Consider the following 21,545-nt stretch of genomic DNA (forward strand, 5'->3'; position numbering starts at 1 on the left):
AATTATGTGCATCACTACATGTCCTGACATGCACATATTACATGCACATATAACTATCCCCCTACACAGACACGCGCGGGCGCACGCACACACACACACACACACACACACACTGCCGTGCATATGCCCACGTGCACTCGCCCACGTGTGCCCGCCCAGCAGCCTGTAGCCACGCGGGGTTCGACGGGAGGAAGCAGGACGTGTAGCGACCTGGAGACAATCCCACAAGCAGATTGGTTCCCATGGAAACCACACAGCTCCAAAACCCACCCGGGCCAAACGCTTCCAGTGCAAGATTATTAGTCCTTGTAATGTAGCACACGCACACACGCGCGCGCACATGCGCGCGCGCTCCAGAAAAAGTTCGCGCTAATCTCACTCATAGCCCGGTCATTAGTCCACGTGATGCAGCACACTAACACGCACAGCAGCAGGGACTCCGGCCAGGCCAGGGCGGCTGGACTCATGTCCACATCACATCAGATCCACGTCCCAGAAGCCCTACCAGCAGGTCCAGTGGTCATGGTGATCCGGTAGACCCTGTAGAACTGGCTCCTTAATGACCTGTCTCCGTACTGTCTTTGTCTCACCCATACCTGCTCCATAATGACCTGTCTCTGTGCTGTCTAAAGTAAACCATACCTGTACCTTAATGACCTGTCTCTGTACAGTCTAACCCCTACCTGCTCCATAATGACCTGTCTCTGAACAGTCTAACCCCTGCCTGCTCCTACTCTCTGAAATGACATGTAGTTTGCTGAGGATAACAGCATGCTCAATTATTAAATATTAGTTAGACGATATACTGGCTGCTTTTGAAAACTCAAGCATAACTTTAATCCCCCCACCCCCAACTCTCTGATATGATAAAGATCACGTCCTAGTAACATTCTGTACCACCATCTTGGCCCCTATTCAGTATGAATGATAATATCAACTAGTCTACTGGTGGAGTTTAGACAGACAGGCAGGCAGACAAGGAGACGGACAGATAGAAAGGGTACTGAGGGTAGGCCGTTATGTAACACGGATTGTGCTGCAGTAGTGGGAATGTTGATCAGATCTTAATACACGCCACACGCACGCGCGCATACACACCACACACTCGCGCGCACCACACTCGCGCGCACAGACACAGACACAGACGCACAAACACATACACACGTCGTGATAACCACCTGAGCTAAAGGAAATCACCTTGGCTTCAGCGTACCAACACATGAACTTTATTTCCGTTTGAATAGCTGACGAAGACTTGAAGATGACCGACATTGAGAACGACCAAGACCGCTGAACAACTTATCTGCTAAGTAGCGGCAACGCGAATCAAACATCTAACATGGCTTATGGCAAACTGTCACTAGCAAAACCATATAAAGGGGATATTACAAAAATAAAACCTTTACCCGTGGTATTCGGAACTCGTCGTGCTGGACTCAGCACCTCACCTGGAGACGCCGTGACGTCAAGGCCGACATATCATCCGTTGGAACGATCTTGAACTGTCAAAATACTACCAAATACCACCGTCGTGTGGTCTACCGCCGTCACACACTACTAGAATCACTGCGACACTAAACTGCCCCATAACCGAGCAGAACCCCCACGTTGTGTGTGGGGAAATAGTGCCGACACCGGTGTGTGTCTACGGTGGACGGTGGACCCGCGGTGGTGTCTAGTGCCCTCTAGCGGACACACGGAGAACTGCTATGCACTCCGCCTCGATGCGGTGACTGTGAGGGTGCGGACAGGACTAGGCTTATATATGGGATGTGATGTTAGGGTTCTTTAAGGACACCATGATATCGATTGAAATAAATACCGTATTGCCCGATTTACATGAATGGAGACTCAGCATTTCCCTATCTCTTGTCAATTATATTTTCTGTTTAACTTATTACAATGCAACTAGCTAATTATGATCTTAATGCATTACTTAACATTACATTAGATGTATTTAGCCAACGCTATTGTCCAAAGCAAATTACAATAAGGGCATTCGACATGAAAAACAACGACGACATAATTCATCCAATAACTGCTTAATCTGTCCAGGACTCAGCGGGGGGCTCGTTCCAGGGTTTGGGGAGTCAAGACTGCAAACAATTTTTGGATTTTGTTGAGTTGCGGTAGGGGTCCCGCCTAGTGAGGCAGCAGCAGGCCGTTTGGATTGGTTTGACCGACACTAAGCTAACCTAACCAACAAGCATGACCCTAACCCTTATTTATTTATCTGTATCTATCATCTTTATTTGTTATTTGTATATTTTATCTTTATTTGTTATACATATATTTTTTACCTTTCGTATATATATATATATATATATATATATATATATATATATAAATTGTTGTTGTGAATCACACCGTATGGATGACATTTAAATTTCGCTGTACTATGTGCAATGACAATAAGAGAATTATATTATATTCTAACCTAACCCTGAATAGGGTTAGGTTGCTGCAGGGTGGATGAGGTGCCGGGAGGAACGCTGCATGCAGGCAGACCCACCAGCAGAGAGCAGTGTTTTCTAGAAGAGCCCGGAGCAGAACCTGGGTGGCCTTCTGGGTGAGGAACAGACCCATCCCCTTCGTGTTGGGCAGCATGAATCTGCAGGAGCGGGAAGCAGCGATGTTGGCAGAGAGGGATGGCTGGTCATCCAGAGTCACGCCCAGGTTCTTGGCTGTCCGAGTCGAGAGTTGTTTGCATTTACATTGAGGGCATTTAGCAGACGCTTTTATCCAGAGTGACTTAAAATAAATACATTTGTCAGACGATAGGGAAACAATATACAGTATGTTGCCGGTACAGTAAGGATGTTCCTGGAACCAAGTGCCAAGCACTTACAATTGCCAGGTTAACCCATTCCCCGTATACAACAAAGATAGCTCGGGTAAGATGCTAAACAATGCTAACCACTATTTTTAAGTGCCAGGACGTACAACATACGATAAGTGCGCAGTTGTTGACATTGATGGAGAGGAAGGGCGAGGGCTTCCCTGGAAGGAAGGGCAGCTCAGTCTGGTCCAGATGGTGCAGTAGGTGGTGCGTCCACATCCACTGCTACGGTGGCCAGACACACAGGGATCCCTGCCGCCACCTGGGTTTCAGACCGTTAAACCCTTCTGCCGGTTCCCTCAATAGTGAGCTATGTAGTCCGGACTTTATAGGGCTTAGGCCTTGGAACGAGCGCACAAGTGAGCCTGTGTGAACACGCAGAGAGTCTCAGTGTATCAGGACAGGAATCGAACAGTCATCCTTGAGGCGTGTCAAGGGTCAGTGTGCTACTTGGGCAATGTCAGGAGGGAAGAGATCAATGAAATAAGTCATTAATTTGGGTGATTGTGAAAGACAACTGTGTTGCGTGTGATGACCACGTGGTGCTGGAGTCCCCATGATTTATACTTCCTGCTCATCTTCTACTGAGGACACAGGGGTGGATAGATGTAACTTTGAGTTCAACCCGTCTCTGTTCATCCTGATTATTGGTTATCAGACTAACGATAGTCTGTTAAGGTTTCCCTGTATAAGAATTGAGTCAACCCTAACCATAAGCTTAACCTAACCTTAACTAACCTAGCAAACATTACCACCAACCATAAACCTAACCTAACCTCACCTAACCCTAACAGCCCTAACCCAGCCTAACTTGTTAACCAGTGTCCTTACTGACCTGCATGGTGATATTGAGACCGTTAACAAGTGTTGTAACTGACCTGATGATAGTTAAACAGCTAACCAGTGTTGTAACTGACCTGATGATAGTGAGACAGCTAACCAGTGTTGTAACTGACCTGATGATAGTGAGACTCTTAACCAGTGCGGTAACTGACCTGGTGATAGTGAGACAGCTAACCAGTGTGGTACCTGACCTGGTGATAGTGAGATAGTTAACCATTGTTGTAACTGCCCTGGTGATAGTGAGACAGTTAACGTGATAAATTACCTGGTGATAGTAACGGGAGACGGGGTGTTGGATGACCACCGGACATGAGGAATCAAACTGCCACGGTGGTTGTGTGACACGGTTTCACAACGTGTGTGTAGCGTCTGTGTGTGACCCGCAAGGCGTACGTCATGCTGCGTGACATCCACTTCCTTAATCCAACGAAACTCACAGACACGATGAAAAAGAACAAATTATAACATTGAAAACGAGTATGTAGTCAAACAATATTTTAATGACGATATACTAACATTTTTAGATAATACTGTCTATGTGAGTAATAGTTTCACATTCACAAGGTTAATGCAACACAGTAGTATTAGGGTAAATAGTTACATTCCACCGCTACGTTAAAATAATAATAAGTATAAAAAAATAGTGTATTAATAACACTATTAAACAATATAAAAAAATACAATTAAAACATAATTGAATTGTAGCACTAAATCTGAAAATAAAATCTGGCAGTGCTGGGCGGGGCTTGTGCCGCGCAGGCGCACTATGCGACACACCTTGTGTTGTTGTAGAGCGCTTCCCGCAGGCTTCATCATCACAATATATACACCCCCTCTTCCACACAACACACAACACGCCGGATATGCAGAGATCAACGAGCGACGGTTAAATATCGAATCAGACGAACAAGAACGAATGAAAGCGCAGCTCTCTCGTGTGAACATGCCGCTGGAATACGGAATCTAAACGCGTTGCGGTCAAACACAAAGCCCCCCTTGGAACATAATCCTCCAAACAGCAGGGTCGGTGTTGCTGCTGGTGATGGAGCACATCCGGACGCCCAAGGTAGGTGTTGTATGTCCTCTCCATCCCTCCATCATTCCTGATGCACCATCGCGCCCTCCCTCCATCGGTCCTTCTCAGGCCCTCCTCCTCATGAGGATAGACGGAACACCCGTTCAGTCCCGTCCTCCGTTAACTGCACGATATTACCGTTTATGACACCACAAGAAAATCGCAGTGTACTAGGTTCATGGGATTTATATCACGAACAACGATGTTGTGTAGTTTATGGACCCTCGGTTCCTATGTACACGCCAGTGACGGTGACGGTGCATCGGGATTCGGGGGACCTCCATTTTACCACGGAGTGTCACACACACACGTACACACACACACACACACACACACACACACACACACACACACACACACACACACACACACACACACACACACACACACACACACGGCGACGTAGACAAACTCAATATTATCATAACCTTACTTTATTAGGAACCTAGTACTGTGGTAGTGGAAGTAGTAGCAGCAATATTATGGTCGTAGTAGTAGTAGTAGTAACAGTACTGTGATAGTAGAAGTAGCAGCAGCAGTACTATGGTAGTAGTAGTAGTACTGTAACATTCTGAAAGGTTCCCACACAGATAAATGGACGTTCATTTTACCTACAGAAAGCAGATAACTTCTGTCTGTATCAATCTGTGTGTGTGTGTGTGTGTGTGTGTGTGTGTGTGTGTGTGTGTCAGGTGGAGCAGGTGCGTCTGCTGCAGCGCCGGGCGGGCCAGAGGAAGCCCCTCCTGGGGACCCTCTACCTCTCCGCCACACACACCATCTTTGTGGAGAACCACCCGGAGACACGCAGGGAGACCTGGGTACCCAGCATGCACTGCAGTGCCACGCACACCGGAACACGCACACGTTGATGGTGTCTCAGAGTCTAACGTCTGACTCCACTTTAGAAATCTTGTTCATACTCGTAGATGAGAAGAGATTTGTTAGTTATGACAAATGACAAAAAAAAAATACTACTCACATGGGTGTATATATATTTGTGTTTATAATTGTATTCTTTGTGTGTGTGTGTGTCTCAGGTGCTTCACAGCATGGTGTCCGGGCTGGAACGCCCCCCCAGCGGCCCAACAGGAAGTCAGCTGGTGCTGCGCTGTAAGGACTTCCGGGTGTTCCACCTCCTCTTCCCCCTGGAGAGAGACTGTGTGGACGTCCACGCCTCCCTCACCCGCCTCTCACGACCAGGTGGGGGCCGTGCGTGCGCGTGTGCGTGCGTGTGCCTGTGTGTGTGTGTGTGTGTGTGTGTGTGTGTGCACTGTTGTACGGTCTGGTCACCAAGTGCAGTCAATGAATAAACACAGTCTCTAGCGCACTTTACCCTACGCTGTCCGAGAGAGAGGGAGAAAGAGAGAGGCACCTAACGCACTCAAGATGTCAGTAACAAATAATCATTTTGATTGAGCATCTTTCAGAGAGAGAGTTAGACAAATTTAGGGACAGACAGACAACCAGACAGCCAGCCAGACAGCCAGACAGCCAGACAGCCAGACAGACAGACAGACAGACAGACAGACAGACAGACAGACAGACAGACAGACAATAGACAGAGAATACATTTTGCGTTGAGAGTGAAGGTGCATGTCTCTCGCCCCCAGAGAGCTACAGTGAGCTGTACTGCCTCTCCATCAACCCCAACACCAACCAGGAGGAGAGGGAGAAGTCTTGGTCCCTGGTCCTCCCCTCCCAGGACTACCAGCGCATGGGTCTGCCCAACAACCTGTGGGTCGCCACGGCAGCCAACAGCGAATACAAGGTCTCTGTTATTTCTCTTTTTAAATGCAGCACAGGGCTGATGCCAGGGAACTAGAAACACGCTCGGCGGGGCAAAAATAAATACTGATTAAAAAATGATGACAAAATACAAAGCTGCTGCCTACTCCAAAGACAAATACCGAAATAATCAGCTTTTCGGATGCCATGTTTTCCATCTTTGCCAAGTTGTCAACAGAGTCTGAGTCATATGTTATCTATATAAAAGCCCCTCCCATCAGTTGCCAAGCTTTTGAAAAGATTGTTAGCTCCTATCCTTCCCAGCTGTTTGCAATGTCTCTGCATCTCTCTCTCTCTTTGCATCTCTCTCTCTAGCTGTTTAATATGTCTCTCTATCTCTGTCTCCTTTTCCAGCTGTTTGATATGTCTCTCTCTCTGTCTCTCTCTCTCTGTCTCTCTCTCCAGCTGTTTGATATGTCTCTCTCTCTGTCTCTCTCTCCAGCTGTTTGATATGTCTCTCTCTCTGTCTCTCTCTCTCTGTCTCTCTCTCCAGCTGTTTGATATGTCTCTCTCTCTGTCTCTCTCTCCAGCTGTTTGATATGTCTCTCTCTCTGTCTCTCTCTCCAGCTGTTTGATATGTCTCTCTCTCTGTCGCTCTCTCCAGCTGTTTGATGTCTCCCTCCCTCTCTCTCTCCAGATGTGTGACTCTTACCCCGCCCAGCTGTTTGTGTCTAGGTGGGCGTCACCGGCCGTCCTAATGGGCAGCTCTCGTTTCAGGAGCAGAGGACGACTTCCTGTCCTCAGCTACTTCCACCAAGACACTCTGGTATATATAGTCCCCTGTTCACTATATATACTTTACATATTATAAACACACTTCCACCAAGACACTGGTATATATAGTACCCTGTTCACTATATTTACTATACATATTATAAACACACTTCCACCAGGACACTCTGGTATATATAGTCCCCTGTTCACTATATTTACTATACATATTATAAACACACTTCCACCAGGACACATATGATAGATAGGTAGCCTGATATCAGCGGACCTCCTGTCAACAAACCACTCCACATCAGCGACAGCCATCTTGGTTGTATTTATGAAAGTGCGTCAATGTTGCTCCTAAATGACGCTCATCTGTACAGTCATTGTATCAAACACGCCCCATTTCAGATGAACTTTGATTGCTTTATGAATGCTGGAAATCTGTGTGTACCAAACAACTGTCAGAGCATCTGCCAAAGCAAATAAAACACGAGCTTGCAGATTCATCTGGTTCCCAGACTATACATACACACAGCTATATGCACACACACACACACGCACACACACACACACACACATACACTGTTTTAATTCATTAGCAAATAATATTTATGTGTGTTCGTGCGCATGTATGTGTGTGCAGGCTGCAGTGTGTCGTTGCAGCCAGCCTTTGTCGGGGTTCTCTGGTCGTAGTGAGGAAGATGAGCAGATGGTGACCGCCGTGATGAAGGCCAACCCTGGGAGTGACTTCATCTACGTAGTGGACACTAGACCCAGGGTACCCACACACACAAACAAACACACACGCATACACAATTTACATGTCATTCCTCTGACGGCCTCTAGGTGGCTCACGCCGGTCTGTGACCATTCTAAGTAAACGGGAAGAAATCGGATTTCGCTCTCGTATTGCAAAGCTAATCCTAATATTCGTTTTTGTTCTATTTAGTTTTCGTCCTATACTGGATGTATTAACGGTTTCATTTAATTTAAATTGATTAAAGATTTAGTATTATTGTGATTTAGACTGGTCCTGTTGGAGTCCCGTCCCAGTTGGCTAAGTACAGCCCGCTTCACCTGCTAGTCGTAAAAATAAGACATAAACGAGCCCGTCCGTGGAAGTCAAATGTACAGCTTCATAACAGTCATCTGTGAAATGGGTGATGTGACACTACCACCACGTTCATTATGATAGCAGTTACTATGTGGGATACTATGACACACACTCACACACACTCTGGACATAAGGTCTCATGTTGCTCAACCGTACAGCAGACTGACGTACGTACGTGTGTGTGTGTGTGTGTGTGTGTGTGTGTGTGTGTGTGTGTGTGTGTGTGTGTGTGTGTGTGTGTGTGTGTAGCTGAACGCAATGGCCAACCGCGCAGCAGGCAAGGGCTATGAGAGCGAGGATCACTACGGCAACATCAAGCTGCACTTCAGCGGCATCGACAACATCCACGTGATGAGGAGCAGCCAGCAGAGGATCCTTGACGGTACGCACGCACACACACACGCATGCAAACGCAAACGTTCACCCACACAAACGTACACACTAGGGCTGCTCGATTGTTATCACAATTATTTTGGTCAATATTGAAATCACGATTATTCAAACGATTATTTTTGAGTTCGAAAACATGATGCATTTATTCAGCATGTCTCTCCCAAAACAACCTTTGCAACAGAGAACTTAGAAAATGTTCAAATCTAAAATAATGTACATATATGTATCCAGCTGTTCAAAAATTGTTTATATTTGTTTTGTGATCGTTTGACGCAGCCCTAGTACACACACACAAACGTACATACACACACACATAAATGTAAACTCACACACACACGGTGGGGGATTGGGCTTCATTCTCTCTCTCTCTCTCTCTCTCTCTCTCTCTCTCTCTCTCTCTCTCTCTCTCTCTCTCTCTCTCTCTCTCTCTCTCTCTCTCTCTCTCTCTCTCTCTCTCTCTCTCTCTCTCTCTCTCTCTCTCCGGTGAGCAGTGGGCGAGCAACGCGCCCCCTCGATGAGTGACTTCCTGTTGGGCCTGGAGAACTCTGGTTGGCTGAAACACATCAAGGCTGTGCTGGACGCTGGAGTCTTTATAGCCAAGGTGAACATACACACATTGCTTTCCCTTCCACTCTACCCTCAGCTTGCACCTGAGCCTAATCAAAGGGCTTCACCACACCTCTAGATCACGCCATTCACACACGGTCATATCAATAAACAAGAACAAAGAATATCACGTCAACCATGGTACCATAAACATATGGAGAAAACATGCAGAATGGCTTACACAGACTCACACTCACACACACACACACACACACACACACACACACACACACTCACACTCTCTGGTCCTCACAGAGATAGTAAAACACAATGTGCCTGGGTGTGTGTGTGTGTGTGTTCTCTCCAGGCCATAGCAGACGAGGGGGTCAGTGTTCTGGTCCACTGTTCTGACGGATGGGACCGCACGGCGCAGGCCTGCTCTGTAGCCAGCGTGCTGCTGGAGCCCTTCTACAGAACCATGAAGGGACTCATGGTAGGTCCACACACACACACACACACACACACATACACACACACACACACACACCTGGGGTGAGTCCTACCAGCACCCTAACCTTTGACCTCCTCTGCTCTCCTTTGCAGGTTCTGATAGAGAAGGACTGGGTGTCTTTCGGTCACAAGTTCTCACACAGGTCAGTTTCTACGGCGACCAGACCTAAAGAAGTACCGCACTGGCATGCCCATATTAAGACTTCCCGGGTCTGCCCCCCCCTTGATTAGAACCTGGGTTCTTTCGGACCCAGGTACTATTGCTCTGTAATCTACTCATTGGTCATTGGTGGGTTGCCTAGTAACAGCTGGTTGCCTAATAAGAGGTGTATCTCAAGGGGGGGGGGGGTGCAGGTGGTTGCCTAGTAACCGGTGTCCGTGTCAGGGGGCTACAGGCGGTCACCTAGTAACCGGTGTTTGTGTCGGGGGGGGTCCAGGTACGGGCACCTGGACGGGGACCCCCGGGAGGTGTCCCCGGTCCTGGACCAGTTCCTGGAGGTGCTGTGGCAGCTGGCCCAGCAGTTCCCCTGCGCCTTCCAGTTCAACGAGCGCTTCCTGCTGGACCTGCGGACCCTCGCCTACTCCTGCCAGGACGGGACCTTCCTGGGGAACAGCGAGAAGGAGCGCCGCTCTCTGAGGTCAGAACGCACACACACACACACACACACACACACCAACACGCACAGACACACACTCACGCACCCACATGCAGACACGCGCACTCACACACACACACAGATGCGCGCACACGCAGACTTGCACGCGCTCTTAACACAAACCCAACACATACACAGGCTCCCAGGCAGACAAACACACCTGCACACACACTCTCTCACGCACACAGCACACACACACGAAAGACACACACCAAACAGATTAATTCATTCCTAATATTTGTCTTGCTTTGTGCGTGTGCGTGTGCGTGTGCGTGTGCGTGTGCGTGCGTGTGTACGTGTGCAGGCTGCAGGAGAGGAGCTTCTCGGTGTGGAGCAGGCTGTGGAGGGACCGGGAGAAGTACTGGAACCCTTTGTACCGGGCAGAGCAGAGCCAGACCCAAGGGGTCCTGAGGCCCAACACCACCCCCTACTGCTTCAAGTCAGTCACTACACACACACACACACACACACACACACACACACACACACACACACACACACACACACACACACACACACACACACACACACACACACACACACACACACACACACACACACACACACACACACACACACACACACACACACACACACACACACACAATATCAATATCAATATAATCAGCTCCTTCTGTTAGCCAATGGTAGTAACAGAAGAGCTTCACCGATTGGCTGCGGTTGTGTTCCTCCCAGGATGTGGAAGGGTCTGTACAGCCCGGCCGAAACGCCCGCCCCCCCGGCCCAGACGCCTGTTGACTTCCTGTCCAGCGTGAAGGAGGGGTCCCAGCAGCTGGAGCAGGAGCTGGCCAATCAGCAGGAGGTAGCGGCAGGAGGACCCGCCCCACTGGGCTCCAGACAAGGCATACAACACACAAAGACACGCCCCCTCTATTTAAAACCACGCCTCCATCGCCACATCACCGCCTCCAGTCTGATTGGTCCTTCTCTTTGAGTGACAGGGGGAATGAGAGTTTGACGGTTAAAAGGATCATCGGGAACAGGGTAGTTGGTTGGTAAGGGTGTTAGCCGACAGGGACTTGGTTCGATTCCCTAAGAGTGATGAAGTGATGTTACAAAGTAGTGATATGGATTGATCCTGGTGCAGACTGTGACTTAAATGCAATTTTTTTTAAAGTAGGGACTAGGTTATATTGCAAATTCTGTTAATTGTTATCGGTGGTTTAGGTTACCAGGTACCGCCAATCAATCATTCTAGCTACAACCAAATCTGACGGCGGCGAATAGAGACAGAGGAGGAGGCCCCGCCCCCTTCAGGAAGGGGAGGGTCTACCAGGAGTCAGAGGCGTTCTGTACGTCTGATGGAGGGCAGGACTCGCTCCGACAACGCGTTTGGTTCTCCTTTGGAGGGAACTTTCCGAACTCTAAGAAGGCTTTGAACAAGGTCCCTTAAACCCCCACCAAGTTACCGGCCCCAGCAGACCAAGACTTAACCATCAAGGCCACTCCTCGGAGAACACAGCTCAGTACCCATCAGGACTAGATCCCTGCCTACATGTATTGATCCAGCTCTATCTATACGTATTGATCCTCATCCATGTATTGATCTCACTGTGGTCCCTAGGGCTCTAGCTATACATATTGATCCTCATGTATTGATCTCACTAGGGCTCCTGCTATACATATTGATCCTCACGTATTGATCTCACTAGGGCTCCTGCTATACATATTGATCCTCATGTATTGATCTCACTAGGGCTCCTGCTATACATATTGATCCTCATGTATTGATCTCACTAGAGCTCCAGCTATATGTGTTGATCTCACTAGGGCTCCTGCTATACATATTGATTCTCATGTATTGATCTCACTAGGGCTCCAGCTATACATATTGATTCTCATGTATTGATCTCACTAGGCATCCAGCTACAGAGAGTATGTATTGAGGACCATGAACCCAGACCCCTAGCTGAAGGTATGCATCCTTATCCCTCCATTCTCCACCTCCTCTCTCCTCCCTCCTGCAGCGACTGGCAGCCCTAACCGGGGAGCCAATAAGCTACCAGAAGGTGGAGGTACCCAAGAGGAAGATTAACCAATCACAGCTGCGATACAGCGGGCCGGACCCGCCCACTACGTACTCCTATCCAATCACCAGCCCAGCACAGAACCACAGCTCCTCCCATCATGCCTCTGAACCAGCCAATCAGAAGACCCGACGGCCAGCTGCCGGTCTGTGCCTCCCCCTAGAGCCACCGGGGTCAGGGAAAGGTTGTGACCCTGACGACCTGTCCAGCGACCTAGAGTCGGGCGTGGCCGACCTCAGCGTCGGCGACGAGGTCATCAGGGGGCAGAATGGAGAGGAGGCGGGCCTCAGCTCAGACTGACCGGCGAGTCCAATCACAGCGTCCGCTTGAATATTAATACTATTGATCCTGAACTCACCCCCCCTGCAATGTACTCATACTACAAATACTACCTTTCAGTACTGCGGACCCTGTATACCAACAACTAGTACTTTAAATACTCCTGCAAACCTTACGTACCCCGTCTCCTACTGGGAATCTACCGCAAGTCTGTCTTTGAGTACCAGGTGTGCTACTATAAAAGACCCCCTTGGGGTACCCTTCCTTCCGTAAGTGTGTGCTGGTCCGGATCCGGGTACCCTGCATATTACCTTGTCCCTGCTAGTCTAAATACTACCACCCCCTGGTACCATCAATCCTAGTCTTAATACTACTACTCCCTAGTACCCTCTATACTAGTCTTAACACTACCACTCCCTAGTACCACTATACTAGTCTTAATACTACTACTCCCTAGTACCCTCTATACTACCACTCCCTAGTACCTGGGACCCTCTCTACTAGTCTTGTAGTCTCTCTGATGACCTCTGATGGTACCGGACCGCCTCGTACCCTCGTACTGCGACCTTGTGTGCCCTGCTGTCCCCCGATGAGATCAACGCCGCCGCTCACTTAGTTTATCTCAAGTCGGTTTCCTTTGCTCACCTGGACAAACGTGGCGCTGTATTTTACTGTCATGTTCTGTTCACTCGGGCGTTTTTTTTTAACATTTTTATTTTTACATGGGAGGTTTTATTTATTACAAAGACGCAAGCGAAACTTGACGTGGACGGGGACTAGCGGCGCACACACGGAGCGAGGATAATCTGACCTGAGGTCTGTAGCCTGGAGGCCAACGCCATGCTACGGTTTCTAAGAGACACGGTGGTGAGCTAGCTGCCACATGTTGTACCAGCTGGACCGCAGGAATGCAGGTCCTGGTCTGGGACAACGTCCTTTGCACCAGAACAACCCGGACCTATCAGTATTGTTGGGTTTGGACCTGTATTATTATTACATGTAAAATATGTATTTTAAGCTGCCTTTGTTCATTTCTCAAATGTTGTGAGGTTGAAAATCATGAAACAAAGTGAATGGGACGTTTCTGTAGTTTATGAAGTAGAGTGGCTGAGATTAAAAAAGCTGTCTTAAACTATACCTGTTTTTTTTTCCACTTTGAAGGAAAAAAAACTTGTGCTTTGTGTCACCAATGTATCGTTTGCGAAAATTACCAAACCTTGTGAAAGACGTGGTCGACAGAAAGCTACACAGCACAAGAAAAATAACTGACTAGGGCGAATACAGCCATTTTACTCAGATTAACCAAGTGGTGAATTACTGTAGCTAACCACGACAACCTGTGAAAAACATACATACAACATACAACAAAAGACACTTATTCTGCCCTCCTTCTTAGTGCTATTTGTTTTTCCCGTATTTCCACCTAGTTTTTAGTTTTGTGGGCTCAGGGCTTTGACTGGTGGGCTGAGCTGCTGGTGGTTCAACCGCTTCAATTGTAGTGAAAGTCTTTGTTAATTGTAATTGGTAATTAATCAGTTCCTGTGATACGGTTCCTACAAGCCTGTGGGGTCACATCACAGGAGGGGGAGATGTCTCTGACTAGGCTGGGGGGACAAATGACAAGCACAACACGTTATTCTAAATGTTTTATTACCCCAACATTTAAATAAGTGTATATGATACAAGGTTGTCCGAGTCCTTGGTCACAATAAAGTCTATAATTATCAACACTTAAATACAGTATCAGGACTGTCCCGTCCGCGCATTGTGCAGTACTCCATCAAAACTGTTCCTCTCAAATCATTTCAGAAAATCACCTTCATCACCGTGCTCCGTGGCCCCACGCCGACCCCTAGGGTGAAGCCCGGGTGGGGGGGGTCGGGGTCGTGACCCCGAGGTCAGGCAGTGAAGGAGCTTGTAAGGACAGCCTCGTTGTGAGTCTCCGTTTGTCTCCTCCGGGGCACCAAGGAGAGAAGAGAGGAAGTGCCTCCTAGCTGAAGCTCTCCTCACTCACTAGAAGCTCTGATTCTACAGGTCAAAAGGTCACAGAACTGGCGTTTACAGGGACAACCAAGAAGTGGACTCTCTTCCTCTCCTTTTCATTGCCTCTCCCTCCTTAACCATTCTCTCTCCCCCCTCACCTTCTCACTCTCTTCCCTCAGCCTCATCATCTCCCTCCCTTCCTCCCTCTTTCACCACCTCTCTCTCTCTCTCTCTCTCTCTCTCCCCATCTTGGGGGGTGGGGGCTTGCTGTTGTAGTGTTCTTCCTCTCCTCCACCTCCTCTTCCTCCGCCAGCTGACCTGAAAGAGGGACGACAAAAACTCTTTCGATAAATTCTGTGCTACCTGGTTTGTGTTTGTGTGTGTGACGTGCTGTTTGTGTTTGTGTGTTACCAGGTGTGTGTGTGTTACCTGGTGTTAGATGCTGGTCGGGAACTGTCTGTGTGTGTTGATGGACTGTTGCAACTTCTCCTCTTTAGCCCTCCTGCTGTGGCACAGCTGGACGGACACAGAGACACACACAGTGAGCTGGTACCAGAGCAGCTGCAGTCGACCAGGGTACCTCCTCACTACAGCAGACTCACTGTTCTCTTCTCCATGAAGCTGGACAGGAAGTCGTCGATGTCGCTGCGTCCCTCCAGGAAGTTGTCGGCCGTCTCCTCAGACTCCTCCTCCGCCTGGTGGGCCGACACCTTGACCCGAGCCTGCAGAGCGCTCACACTGCAGCTCTACACCCACACACACACACACACACACGTCAAAACGAGGGCCAAATATATAGCAACCTTAAAGCTACCAAAATGAAAACGTGACGGTAACTGGAGTCGTATCACTATCCCAGCGCGGTGCCATAGAGCTGCTCAGTTTCAAACCCAGGACTCCCCCCCCCATTATTCTAAACACAGAACAGGAGCTCCATTCAGACCTACTAGTACACATTAGAGGCAGACAGAGGGATGGATGAGAGGCAGAGAAAGGGATGCTAGTGGATGATGGAGTGATGGATGCAGATAGAGGGATAGATGAATGATAGAGGCGGATAGAGCGATGGATATATGACAGAGGGATATATGATCGAGGCAGAAAAAGGGATGTTAATGGATGAGAGAGATGGACGCAGATAGAGGGATGGATGGATAAATGATAGAGGGATGAATAAATGATAGAGGGATGGATGATAGAGGGATGGATGATAGAGGGATGGATTAATGATATAGGGATGGATGATAGAGTGATGGACGATAGATGGATGGATGATAGAGGGATGGATGACAGAGGGATGGATTAATGATAGAGGGATGGATGATAGATGGATGGATGATAGAGGGATGGATGACAGAGGGATGGCTTAATGATAGAGGGATGGATTACAGAGGGATGGATGATAGAGGGATGGATTAATGATAGAGGGATGGATTAATGATAGAGGGATGGATGACAGAGGGATGGACGATAGAGGGATGGACGATAGAGGGATGGATGACAGAGGGATGGATGATAGAGGGATGGATGACAGAGGGATGGACGATAGAGGGATGGACGATAGAGGGATAGATGACAGAGGGATGGATGATAGAGGGATGGATGACAGAGGGATGGATGACAGAGGGATGGACGATAGAGGGATGGACGACAGAGGGATGGATGACAGAGGGATGGATGATAGAGGGATGGATGACAGAGGGATGGATGATAGAGGGATGGATGATAGAGGGATGGTAGGGGCCCCCTACCTCACTGAGCTCGTGCTGACGCTGCAACTTGTTTTCAAAGGCCATCTTCATCTGGGTGAGCTGGTCGTACTGCAAGACAGACAGGAGGTTGTACTGCTAGACTCACAGGTACTCTGTGTGTGTGTGTGTGTGTGTGTGTGTGTGTGTGTGTGTGTGTGTGTGTGTGTGTGTGTGTGTGTGTGTGTGTGTGTGTGTGTGTGTGTGTGTGTGTGTGTGTGTGTGTGTGTGTGTACCTTGTACAGCATTTCTTGTCTCTTTCCCTCCAGCTGTGGCTCCATCTGGAGGTTTTTCTCTGACGGGAAAGAAAAGAAGAAAAGATCCGTCCGTATATTGTATGTCCTCTGCTTTACCCTGCTATGGAAGGCTCTGTAGTCAGTATCCTCTAAAGTATCCAGAAGAGTATTCTGACTACAGACTCCTCTTTAAGAAAGGGAACATCCATTGTTCACATCTCAACATGATAGAACATCACAGTCATGTGTCCAGGTGCAGATATCCAGGTGTGATGGTGGATCAATATGGTGAGGTGGAGGTGTGGTTAGGTGGGGGATGGCTACTCACTGGCCACAGCCACGATGCTGGAGACCAGATCCTCCTTGTCGCTGGAGACCAGTTTGAGCTGCGGCAGCGTGACGGAGAAACTCAGCAAAACGTCCTCCTCCTCCGACAGCTGCTTCAGCTGGGACACACTGACACACACAATATATATGAACACACACAAGCTCAGTGTCTGTCTGTCTGTCTGTCTGTCTGTCTGTCTGTCTGTCTGTCTGTCTGTCTGTCTGTCTGTCTGTCTGTCTGTCTGTCTGTCTCTCTCTCTGTAAAGCAGTGTTCTGGTCCGGGCGGACCGGGAGGGAGGAGGCCTACCTCAAGTCAGAGAGTTCAGGGAAGATCTCTGGGATGTCGGGCATCTTGTACATGTGTCCGTTCACCCCAGCCTGCAACACAATGAGCAATGAGTGTCTGGTACCGAGGCCACTGGTACTGGTACTGGGGTCTGGTAGGAGCAGTAGTCCTACCTGTGAGTCTCCGGTGGGTACGGCCAGCGGGAGGTCCGTTATCAGGCCGTAGGGGGCCGGGGCCCCCGGGGGCCCGCGGCTCGTCTCTCCCCCGTGGTGAGGCATTGCCGCAGGGGGTGGCGGGGCCAGGGGCCGGGGGCCGTAGTGGAAGGACGCGGTGGGGTAGGGGGCCATGGCGGCTGGCTTGTACATGTTGCTGAGGATTGGGGGGAGGAGGAAGAAGAACGTAGGGAGGGGGGGTCACTCATCTGGCCAATCAGACGAGTCCCACCGAGAACCATCCCATTCAAACGCATCATGCATGTGGCTGAGTGGTCCGGCTGTGGGGTTAAGCTGCAGCAGTCAGAGGTTCTGAGGGAGAACAGTTTCTGTTGGATTGCTTCTGATTCTTGGGGGTCAGGATTCGTTTCAGAATCGATTCTTGATTAAGCACATCACAGCGCTAATTTCAGGATCTACTCCAGTCCACTGCGTGCTACGAAAGGCGTTGCCGCAAATTAAGGCATGAAAGAGTAAAGTCTGTAAGATTACGTCGTGCTTGTGTTTGAAAAAGGTACATCGACTGATTGGAATAATTTAAGCACACAAAGACAGAAGGAGACTTTTTGGAGGTTGTGATACAATTCAGAATCATGAAGATACGGCTGGGTTTCTTAAGCAGATCGTTCCCCCCAATCTCCTTCACATGAGTGACGGTCTCAGAAGGAACAAAGCAGTCTGTCAGCAGAGCCGTGACGATGTGGTTAGCGTGTGAAAGGAGGGCTCCGCATTGCTAATGTGCTCATGGGAAGATAGGTGTGCCTGCTTGTGTATGAGTGCGTGTGCATGTGTGTGTGTCTGTGTGCCTGTGTGTGTATGTGTGTGTGCGTGTGCGTGTGCGTGTGCGTGTGCGTGTGCGTGTGCGTGTGTGTGTGTGTGTGTGTGTGTGTGTGTGCTTGCTTGCACTCACTAGGGGAAGCTGCCGTTGCCGTCGGTCATCAGGGCTGGAGGACTCTTCCAGAACTCGTCCAGGAGACTCTGGACCACCTTCCCCAGGTCAGAGTGCATCCCGAACTGAAACACACATCCAGATAAGGGTGCGTTCCAAAGTGAAACACACATCCAGGTCTGGGTGCGTTCCAAACTGAAACACACATCCAGATAAGGGTGCGATCCAAACTGAAACACACATCCAGGTCATAGGTCACAGCCGAACTGTCGATCACAACGGAACTTCCTGTGGATCCCTGATTGGACCGTCTTCCCATCTCGTACTGCTCTTTGCTCCGATAAGCGCTCCATCGATACATTATGTGCCGCTGACTGATCACTACACAACAGCCCCAACTGAAACGGCTCCTTCTGATTGGTCGTGGATGGGGGTGTCCTTACGTTGGTGAGGAGGGGGCTGGTGACCAAGGTACCGTTGTTGCTGTCCACTAGGTGGTGTCCCACCGGCGGGTAGACGCTGACCACCGGCTTCTCCTGGGGGAACTGGGGGGGCAGCAAACTGCAGGACGGGGGGAGGGGGAGGGAGCATCAGCACCTGGACAAACACATGTGGAGACATGCGGCCGCGTGCGTGGCGGCGGCTGGGGTTGAAGGTCACTCACATGTTGACGCTGATAGTGGAGTTGTTGACAGTGAAGGGGATCCTGTACTCCACATCCTTCTGGATCTCCGTCAGACTGCAAGGGAACACAGTCAGCCCAGGGCCGCCACACAAACGTCCCCTGGACGCTCGCTCACAGGGCCTCACTTACCCACCAGGTGACACGTGGATCAGCCGTTAAAAGCCTTGTCGAAACCTCCCCTCCAGCCTCCATCCGGACAACACACCCATCGTTTCTGCACTGGAGGGTAGGTTGTGGAATGGCTTGTAACGGCTGATCAACCTCACACCTGGTGGTAAGATATTGGCCCTTCAAGAACCTTCCCCAGACACACGTGGATCATTAAGTGTTCATCCAACACCTTCATGGATCAGCCGGCACTTTCAAATGTAAAATAAACCACACCTTATATGTGGAAAAGATATGTCTACAGACAGAAAAATAAGAGACGTAGCACAAAAATGACAGTAGAAGGATGAGGTCAGGGTGATGACAGAGGTGAGTGAAAGACTGGACCAGTCCGTCCCCATCTGTGCAGTCCTACGGACAGAGCCCGCTGCGTTATCATTACATTGATTGTAGAGCAGATTGAGATCCTACGTGTAGAACATCTTTTCTTTTAGGAATATAAACTGTTGTTTTGTTCCGCTCTGACGGGGCTTGGCCGAGTGTCTACGCACATGGCAGGATATAAGCGTCACAATATTACTGTAAACACTAAACGGCAATATGTGTTCCAATTTCCCAAAATCAAACCTGTACTACAAGCACAACAACAATGTAAAAATGTACGGTACGGTCTCGGCTCCGCGCTCTCCTCAGGACGTCTGGGACTGAGGACGGATTAGCCTGACTCTGAACTCCACTAGTTAACAATAGATAACGCTTTAATCTCCTCTGCTAGTTACATGTTCACCGTGTATCTGCACATGGTTTAATCGGCAAGCTAGCAGCTAAAGCTAGCCCTACATTTGGATACACGCTGGTCTGATCCAAGAGCAGAAAAACATTGCCATCAGTAGCAGACATCAGGAAGTACTTTAGAACGAAGTTAGTGGCTGGACAGCAGCAACAGTTCTTGCTTGACACTAGTGACCATGTCCAGCTGAACTGGTAGAGCAAGGCATTAACACTGCCAGGTTTAGGAATTCGATTCCCTGCTACCTCATCCTCATCTTGTCTGATAAATGTTTACTGTGTAACGTTGGTCAAATGGATGCACTTTTGCTGCATTCAAAGGTAGTTGTAAGATAAAAATAAAAAAAACGTTTAAAATACTTTATACATGCAAGTATATGTCAAAGAGATGCCACCCTAGTGGTCTTTAGCAGGCCGATGTTACCTTGAGTGAGCCGCTCGGAGCGACTCGATTTGCCGCTGTCTTTGCTGCTGCAGCCCGCTGAGCGCAGGCATAGCTCCGGAGCCTTTACCCGAGGAAAACAGCCAGTTCATCCTCCCCTAGCGGACTACGGCCTGGACACACGGGTCGGGCGGCTAAATGTCGAAAGAGAAGAGACGACAGTCGTAGAAGGACAACAAAAGGGAAAATAAATCGGATGTGTAATGGCTAACCGCGGTTACTAACATTCTGTTAGCATAGTTAGCTTTGTTCTCTCCAGTTTGACTCTCTCTCACACCTTTTAAACGTTTACCTTTAACAAGGCCAGATACGATTAATCCCAAATGGTCGAATCAAGCAGCAGTTCGGTTTCTCCTCCCCGGGCATTTAAGGAATATAGTCATCGCTTTATGATCAAAAGCTACACGCACAAAACGGGGACCAGAAGCTCCGCTGGTGAACTTGTTTACGTCCTACGTCACGGACCGATAACTCGTCACAAAACAAAAGAACGTTCCGATTTTCTTACAATGAACATACTTTCAAACAAGCAGTTCGCAATTAGAACGTTTATTGCCGGTTTGTGACGTCATTCAGAAATCAAGATTATGAGAAAATACTTTAAATTAAAAAATAATAACACGCGGCAGCTGATCACCAAGAGAACATACGTGACATTTGGTGACGCCTTTTGGAGAAGCCAGTGGGAACGGTATGTCCAGTGCCACACACAATCTGTCCTAAATAACATGATTAAAGCAGTTGTACCGATATATTCATTCATCAACTCACATTTGAAAGCTAAAATGTATTGAATTATACTTAGCCGAATTATACTTGATCAAAGCAAACTTTATTTGTTGAACGCTTTTCGTGCAGAAAAGCAGTACCAATTGGTTAACAACGGAAACAGTTCTTGTGTTTAAGAGTTATACAAACAGACTGGACTTATTATAACTGGACCTATATGTCACCTCCCGGGCACCACCCACTTGCTTCAAACTGTCATTACTTTGTACGTTTTACAACACTTCAACCACTAGGGCAGCCCGATGA

The 21,545-nt window shown here is 48.7% G+C and overlaps 3 protein-coding genes across 4 annotated transcripts in view; 1 reads left to right on the plus strand and 2 right to left on the minus strand.

Moving 5' to 3' along the window:
* LOC307071386 (uncharacterized protein) overlaps positions 1-3,058 on the minus strand; it is a gene marked incomplete at its 5' end in the record, with an annotated part of 36,451 nt that extends 33,393 nt beyond the window's left edge. The window contains 2 exon segments of the mRNA XM_079730368.1: positions 2,554-2,684; positions 2,944-3,058. Coding sequence (XP_079586494.1) covers positions 2,554-2,684; positions 2,944-3,058 — 246 coding nt within the window.
* A 1,431-nt stretch (positions 3,059-4,489) lies between these two features.
* mtmr7b (myotubularin related protein 7b) lies at positions 4,490-13,868 on the plus strand. 2 transcript variants are annotated; one of them, XM_079729476.1, is made up of 14 exons: positions 4,490-4,748; positions 5,450-5,575; positions 5,795-5,957; positions 6,368-6,525; positions 7,180-7,308; positions 7,903-8,037; positions 8,623-8,755; positions 9,258-9,367; positions 9,680-9,805; positions 9,916-9,965; positions 10,260-10,460; positions 10,783-10,917; positions 11,175-11,301; positions 12,467-13,868. In XM_079729476.1, exons 1-14 carry the CDS (start codon positions 4,725-4,727, stop codon positions 12,824-12,826), a joined length of 1,977 nt encoding a protein of 658 aa, XP_079585602.1. In that variant the 5' UTR covers positions 4,490-4,724; the 3' UTR covers positions 12,827-13,868. The 2 variants fall into 2 exon arrangements, with proteins under 2 accessions (XP_079585602.1, XP_079585603.1); XM_079729477.1 differs by having other exon boundaries at positions 11,175-11,341; positions 12,467-12,673.
* A 587-nt stretch (positions 13,869-14,455) lies between these two features.
* Positions 14,456-20,951, minus strand: vps37a (VPS37A subunit of ESCRT-I). The gene is made up of 13 exons (XM_079728829.1): positions 20,803-20,951; positions 20,493-20,644; positions 19,151-19,225; positions 18,930-19,047; positions 18,508-18,611; positions 17,559-17,754; positions 17,407-17,477; positions 17,101-17,228; positions 16,773-16,831; positions 16,540-16,608; positions 15,391-15,534; positions 15,218-15,304; positions 14,456-15,106 (listed from the first exon to the last, which is right to left on the minus strand). The coding sequence occupies exons 2-12, from the start codon at positions 20,600-20,602 to the stop codon at positions 15,224-15,226; spliced, it is 1,155 nt and encodes a 384-aa protein (XP_079584955.1). The 5' UTR covers positions 20,603-20,644; positions 20,803-20,951; the 3' UTR covers positions 14,456-15,106; positions 15,218-15,223.
* Between the last annotated feature and the right edge of the window lie 594 nt (positions 20,952-21,545).

This window comes from Pollachius pollachius, assembly GCF_949987615.1.
Source record: "Pollachius pollachius genome assembly, chromosome: 2".
In the NCBI taxonomy this organism is placed as follows: Eukaryota; Metazoa; Chordata; class Actinopteri; order Gadiformes; family Gadidae; genus Pollachius; species Pollachius pollachius.

Bases quoted from the DNA above. Each gene is read 5' to 3' on its own strand.
- vps37a (XM_079728829.1), bottom strand. From the start codon at position 20,602: ATGAACTGGCTGTTTTCCTCGGGTAAAGGCTCCGGAGCTATGCCTGCG. The intron at 17,229-17,406 runs GTAGGCCTCCTC...TGTGTGTGTCAG, and splicing joins CCTGAACTCTCTGACTTGAG to TGTGTCCCAGCTGAAGCAGC. The intron at 15,535-16,539 runs GTAGGGGGCCCC...GTGTGGGTGTAG, and splicing joins GTCAGCACGAGCTCAGTGAG to AGCTGCAGTGTGAGCGCTCT.
- mtmr7b (XM_079729476.1), top strand. From the start codon at position 4,725: ATGGAGCACATCCGGACGCCCAAG. The intron at 4,749-5,449 runs GTAGGTGTTGTA...TGTGTGTGTCAG, and splicing joins AGCACATCCGGACGCCCAAG to GTGGAGCAGGTGCGTCTGCT. The intron at 11,302-12,466 runs GTAGCGGCAGGA...TCCCTCCTGCAG, and splicing joins AGCTGGCCAATCAGCAGGAG to CGACTGGCAGCCCTAACCGG.